General features: G+C 38.4%; 1 protein-coding gene across 8 annotated transcripts in view; it reads right to left on the bottom strand.

Moving 5' to 3' along the window:
* LOC138053829 (CDK5 regulatory subunit-associated protein 3-like) overlaps positions 1 to 7,500 on the bottom strand; it is a 116,536-nt gene that overhangs the window by 86,497 nt on the left and 22,539 nt on the right. For all 8 annotated transcript variants that reach the window (XM_068900396.1, XM_068900487.1, XM_068900440.1 and 5 more), the window contains exon 3: positions 2,988 to 3,119. In XM_068900396.1, coding sequence (XP_068756497.1) covers positions 2,988 to 3,119 — 132 coding nt within the window. The remainder of the gene's footprint in view (positions 1 to 2,987; positions 3,120 to 7,500) is intronic.

The following is a 7,500-nucleotide window of genomic DNA, read 5'->3' as shown; positions in this document are numbered from 1 at the left end:
TTCTTTAAGTACCGCCCCCAGGCCAGAAGCTAAGTACAGTAACTCTTGACTGAAGTGTGTTAAGGCTTGACCAAGTTCATAAATTGGCATATTTTTGTTTTACGAGGAAAAATTTATCCAATCAACGTTAGCTTGCTTAGCTTTCTACTCGCTCTTTCATCTGAAATGTGTCACATAATTTTTAACGGCTAAAAACAGTTAAAATCTTTTATCACAAACAAGGATGGAAAAGTCATCTTATATCAATTAAGCTACCTTGCTCTCAAGGCTTTATCACTCTGCCTTTTAATCATATGCCTATCTTAATGGAAATGGTACACTGTACATAATAAGTGTCCATACAGGTCACAATGAAAATGAATGATATCTCATTAATAGGTATAATCATATGTTAATCGTAGCTTTAAGCAGTTTCAAGCAAAATGACTTGTTATCAGGAATTTTTCAGGGTAAACGTTCCCCCAAACTCAAAAACAAGCGTTAAGACGTCTTCAATCAAGAAATGTGACGTGACACAGACAACTACAAGTGAAATGCATAATTAAAAATGAAAAGGTTAGGATGCAGAAAGTGGAAGTACTTTTAAATATTCAAGCCTTGATATACTTGGCAATTGTAAAATGATCTGAGAAATGGTCATACCAATGTTTCGTTCATGTTGCCTATGTCAAATAGGTCCTAATGCAAAAAAATGTGTCCCCTCCTTTTACCTAAATTACTCTAATATGTAACTTGATAGTAGTATGATGAAAGTCACCTTTTTATGAAGACGAGTAATAAACTATTCTACATATCTTTACTACACCCTCTGTTTCACATTGTACATGTACAAATGAGGAACTTAAAACTGGGGTACAACACAGTTGCGATAAACAGACGAGGATTTTGTGAAATGTGATGAAAAGTTAAACAAATGATAAAAATGCGTCCCCAAGTCCACACATCCCCTGTCCCTGTCCCACTTTTTGACACAGCCATTTAACACATTATTTCAAGCTGTTAGAATTCTCGGATTCCTTGAAACAATACCTTGGTCAATACTAGTCCTTCTTTTAGCCGTGTTCCAAGGCCTTTTGATCTGCATTGTAGGACCATAGTCACCCATCCAGGAAATAACCACAGTAAATAGGGCTTCAATTTGTGAACCGAACTGCTGCTTAATTATCCCCTTCCCAACTCCCAACCACTCACTATGATTTACTGCACCAAACAGGGATTAAGTGCATGACTCTAAAGAAAACCTATGCACAAGAGTGCATTACATCTTTAATTTTTCAACTTTAAGAAAACTATGATCTATAAAAAAAGTCTGTAATAATAGACCACAGTAATAGTCATAGTCACAGTAATAGTATAGTAATAGTCATACAAAGTCTATAAATCGTACACCAAGCTTGGGCTGCCTGTGCTCACAAGAATGTTGATCGCAAGTTTGTTAACTCATTTTCACCGCGTCCCCATTGCCGGCAATTTTTTCTTCTTTCAAATATTAACAAAAATATTATTTCTCGTCAAGTGTTGCATCTTGTTTGTTCAAATAACCGCTAAAAATAAAGATTTTTTTTAACGATCTATTTTTTCATAATTTAATATTCTGTCAAAATTTGCACAACAATCAAAACAAAAATAGCAACGCACACAACAAATTTAGTCCCATTAACCTCGTCGTCGAATTCTCATGCTTAACACAGGAATTTTTAGTTATTGTGAAAAATCTTTCTCAATTCGTTAGCAATCATCCTTTCAAATTTCAGAGAAATCGACAGGTCCGCGAATATTTTACAAGTTTTTTTCAATGGGATGTTTATGCATAATCGGGCAATCAAGTTGCGCGTGTGACCCGTCGTCATATACGTAAGACGGCAAATACAAACTCATGAGGCGCACATGTCATATTTACTTAAGTTAACACACCAGAAAGACGCTAACCTCATTTTGACAAGAAAATGCTTTACTATTGCCATAAAAACTAGCCAGTTAAGCTCGCATATTATAAAAATGGTGAATTCATAAAGGCCAACTTTTCCAGCGAAAACGTTTTAGAAACAAACAACATATTTGCTATTAGAGGCAAAACCCCTTCCTATTTCATTACGTGCGTGAAAACAAGAAACTCAATCGTGTCAAATATACGCACATGCCACAACATTGCAACAAAATAAATTTCAGGATGAAACCGTTTCCATGAAGAACCTTTTCCTTGAATAATGAAGCACAAAATAGACGACAAGCTTTCTTTCAAATAATAATTTTTGGCTGTCACATTTCCAATTATTTTTTTAACCTGAAGACTGTGCAGAGTTGATCGCAGATCCACTTAAGGTGTTTGATTTGTTCTCTGTCTTTGTTGAACCCATAAGTTACCAGAGAGTTTTCCATTTGGTTTCAGTGTTCTATGTAACAGCACACTTGTTGAAGGAAATACAGCTCACTTTGATTTCGGCTCAACAAGCGATAGATAATTGTTGAAGTCCATTACTAGTCGCTTTCAAGATTCCAAATATTTCTTTTTCACTGCCTCTGTTGTTTATCCAATTGACTTTCCATTATCGTGCTCCAAAAGGGTATATTTTGTTAAAAGATCCACTAAGACGCCATTCGCGTTACAAGACTTTGGACACCATTGCAGGTTAAGTTAAATATTCTACTGTGTCCAACAGAGAAATCTACGCATTTCCATTACCCTCTCGATCCTAAGAAAATACTTGGAGAAGGCTCTATGCACAAAGACACCACTTAGCAGGGGAGTGACAGGCAAGACTTTTACCGACACGGAAAAAAAAATCAAAATGAAGAAAATAAACAAAACCAACAAATCCCACCCATTTTCCGACTGGGATTGCCATACTGGCAAACCAGTAATATCTTGGATATATGCACTCATCCTCTATCTGTTCCTGTATCTACAGTACCACTTTGATGTATAATATGACTATCGATGTACAGACCGTGACACAAATATGTACATGTCATTATTAAAAACTCACATGCTCCAGAAAGAAGCTGAGTAATTTCCTCCACAGGTGGCATGTCTTGGATTGCTGAATTGATTTTCTCTCTGATTTCTAAAACAGCTGCCTGCCATTTCACATCACAGTGCCTTCTATCCAACAGCCAATCTGTTGTGTCAACAAAAGGTTGATTTTATCATATAAATTTCAGTCTCATTTTTACTCAAAGTCCCCTGTACTGTACAAAGTGTACTTGTAGGTAGGAGATTCTTGATTCACTGCTTGTTGAATAGGATACCCACTCTACCTAAGTTGCAGACCATGCACATAAATTATAACACATGGTCACGTTTTCAGCCACACTGGAAATTAAGGGGTGTTATTAACAAAACTAAAACCTCAGACCTAAGACCCCTTGTAAACAGTGGAAATAAAAGGAACGTTAGACCTGGGAAACTTACTGCTAGTCAAAATCAAACAGACATGGCACCATGACACTCTCTTTCTTACAACTTTGAATGTTGTGTGACAGAAATAACAGTGACAAAGTCATTTACCATGCTTACTTATTGCCATTTGTCAGTACACATTTGCTGATCAGTACCATAACAACTAATGGATGTTTATTTTATTTTATTTTATAAATTTTGCCTTAAATACAGAGACAATTAATGAAATAAACAATGAATAAACAAATAAATTAGGTAAGGTTGGAACCCGCAACAGCATAAGCCAATTACTCCAGGACCAGGGTGTCCTAAAAAGGCTAAAAAACGCTCGAGTACATTAAGATAACTAAGAGAGAGAAAGAAACACTCAGAAACAGCAAGTAATAATTTATTTGCATTTAAGTGGCGCGCGGTGTTGCATGACGGACAAATGGTCTGTGTGTTGTTTGTAAATACATGTATACTGTATTGTCGATTAGCATTGCAGAATGCTGAGCATCAGTTTTGTCATCAGAGGAAGAAAACAAAAAGAGAATATGTTGTCAACAAACTGTGCAGTAATCAGTTTGAAAATGTAATAGATCTAGACTAAAATCACCAGAGATGTACATGTAGCACACTTCCCCCTTCTCGTTAATTCCCTTGTGATTTTGGCCAATTATTGTGCAATTCCGTTTAATACAGATTGTGTCAATTTAGAGGCTTTACCTTAAAAAGAAAAAATGCAGTTTGCTTTCTTTGCACTAAGGGCTTAGTCTTAATTCACTGCTGTCAGTACATGAACTGCTGATGTACATATAAAAGTCACTGACTTTGCTTTATTTCAGATAATATGATTCTTTCTTGAAAAATTTAAGATTCCCCTGCAACATTGCAGGGAAAATGGACCTGAACAACTATTTACTCTATGATCACAGCATAAGAAACAAGGAGAAACAAAATATCCCTGATATCTAAATGTACTTCCATCACTTTAGAAAGATTTTCTGATACAGTTGAAAGCTTATGTTCCCTAAAAACACTGAAAAGTGAACTCTGCAACTTGTTAATATAAAAAAGTTCTTTATTGCTACCAAATGTCCCAATGTTTCTTGTGACTCCTACAATGTATTAAAAAAAATTCCCACCTTTCAACTTAAGAGAATTTAAACCAGAGTATACGAAATATTCAATCCAAGGCAAATGAAGAGCAAAATCTGTGCACAAACTGGCACGTTAAATAAGTTGCTGTTAATCTTGTAACACAGTGTAAAAGTACCCCCCATCTTCCTCCAAAGCAAAACCCTTGCCCCTTCCTTGTAGGGTGAGTGGACAGTAGCGGTCAAAGGTATTGACAGTCTCGACGTGAAACTTCGTACAGGATCCTCCGTGTTTTCAAGAATCAAGTTTCAAGATTAGAGAATCAAGAATATAGTGAGTGAGGAATTGTTGCAAAATAAAGTCCCATGGAAATTCATGAAGAAAGCAAGCCGCCTATCTACATGTAGATGTGTTGGGGGGGCCCTAAGGAACATGTCAAATACTGTTAACAATTTTGTGACTTGCACAAATGGCTTTTATGGAGGTTTAAAAATGTGACCCTCAGAGCCAACATGGAAAGGAGACTTGCCCTCAAATGTTTTGAAAACGTTGTTGTTAGCAAATAGTAGTGGTGTCGGCTCCTTCGGCTTGGTTTTACCCCCAGCAGAGATGGATAATTTATGCATTATACTTTGACAATCTTTTACCCCCAGCAGAGATCGATAATGTATGCATGTGTTCAATGGTTGTGTAGTACATGTCATTTTTAGGGGAATCATGTGACAATGAATGCCATCATGGATTTTTGGGAAACCGACATGCAAGCATCCATGTTGCATATTGAGGTGAAGAGGGATGGAGGAGGTAAAATAAAGAGGGATGCAAAGGAGGATGGGATGACATCATCAAAGAGGGGATTGGTCAAGAGGGATGATGTCACAGAGTCCCAGACCCCTCACAGTTCAAGCGAAAAAAACAAGACAAAATAGGATTTTTTACAAATAAAACGGTTTAATAAAAACAAACAAAAATTATTTACAAACAGGAATGTGCGACACAACCTAGTGCTGGCTTCGTCCCAGTTTACGTTCGTTCGGGATAAAATGGAATCTGGCGTCTTCTTCCCGAATGCGACTCTAGGGACAGGAGAAGTTAAGGGACCTTTTGTTAGCATACAGGCAGACTCTTGTGACCTGTTGTAAGCGTACAGGCTGACCTTTTGACCTTTTGAATCTGTACAGGTAGACTTTTTTCGACATTTTATACAAGGAATCCATCAAATAGTCACGTTGATATCCAAATTATTTTGCACGCCCAGACAGTAGTCCGGGAAGGTAATATAATAATTTCTCAAATCCAAGCACTATCACCACAACTACAAAATTATAAAAAAAAGTGCTTTGAACACTCAGGTACGAGGGTCATTTAGTCACTTTTATCCTCTTGTTCCTCCTCTTGTGTGGGGATTAGGCATGGCACAAACATCCTGTTCAATAAAAATTTTCATCACTCCACAGCTGCGTCTGTGGCCTGTTCAACATCCATAGAATCTTCCTCCATGAAACAGTGTTGGGTTTTCATAATGTCTTTATGCACAGGGTCATGCTTTAGACGTTAAAACTAGTGCAAGCTAGTACAGCCCTCACAACCTTTTTCTGTAAACTGGTAACAGGGCCCCCTCCTCCAATAAAGTGTTGACTTTTTTGTCATAGCTAATTAAAGTCAGTGACTCTTTCACTTCTTGGCACAGCATTTCCCAAGGATTTTTGTAATCTGAGTCCCAGTCACTAACGTATTCATCTTCAGACTTGAAGACCACGTCCATATCAGAGTCTTTTTCTTCCTCTTCCCCTTCGTCTTGGTTTAGCTCCTCATCTTCACTGCTCTCTTCCAAGGGAGCATATGGTGGTACTTCCCGAAATCTGTCTGCCATTGTTGCGCCTTCCACAAATTCCTGGTCTGTGCTTTTTGGAAAACCTTGCCTCTCATGACAGTCTCTGTCGTAAGCTCGACTAAACGATGTGTGGCAGTTGTGGCAGAAATGAGTCATATGCTCCAAATGAGCATCACGAGCTTGATGTCTGCTTTTATACTCATTTTGAGTCACCGAGCAAATGGTCCTCGCAGTTACTCCCTCAATTTGAGTTACTCTGGTATGCTCAGAGTTACTCCACCAGAAATGTGAAGAGACCAAACTCACAACTTTAAAACAAAAGCATGCAACAGTCAAGTGAGTCCCAGTCTTTTAGTGAGTGCTATATACTTTTTGGGTGGGAAGGGTTCCAGTTCATTCATCCTGTTGTATTTGACACACATCCCTCCATAATCCATAATGCATCGCCTCTCTGAGATATCAACTAAACACATCATCGTTTGAGCATGGTCTCATGGCTTCCCACCTCGCACAACACACTTTTGTGCCTTTGTAGACGAGACAACAATGGAGGAGGGATGGGAATGTGTTTCTTTCACAAATTCAAGACGAACAAAATTGTAACAAGTTGGGTGTTGTCTGGCCTTGGGAATCTTGCAGCACGACACGTAGTCGTATCATTGTGTCCCAGCCTCAGGTGGTACTTCCTGAAATCCGTCCGGCATTGTTACACCTCTCACAGGTTCCCGATCTGTGAGTTTCCAACAACTTTGCCTCTCATGATAGTCTCTGTTGTATGCTCGACTAAACAGTTTGTGGCAGTAGCGGCAGAAATATGCTCACCCAAAAGTATTGCTCCAAATGAGCGTCACATGCTTGACCTCTGATCTTGAGTTATGTTGTCATTTTTGAGTTACAGAGCAAATGGTCCTCGCAGTTACTCCCTGAATTTGTGTTACTCAGGGTTTCTCATGGGTTTTTCATGGGTTGTTCATTGGTTGCTCATTTGCTCATGGGTTGCTCACTTTACTCATGAGTTGCTCATTTTACTCATGAGTTCCTCATTTTGCTCAAGGGCCCTCATTTCACTTAAATGAGTTGAAGTGGAACGCACATGTTGAAATGGAATGCGCATGTTGCTGAGATAGTTAAGAAGGTGGCTTCCAGACCGTACTTGCTGAGGCAGCGGGCCTCGACCCGCATGAAC

Source organism: Montipora capricornis, chromosome 1, assembly GCF_036669925.1.
Source record: "Montipora capricornis isolate CH-2021 chromosome 1, ASM3666992v2, whole genome shotgun sequence".
Lineage (NCBI taxonomy): Eukaryota > Metazoa > Cnidaria > Anthozoa > Scleractinia > Acroporidae > Montipora > Montipora capricornis.
This window is presented reverse-complemented; position numbering and strand designations above follow the sequence as displayed.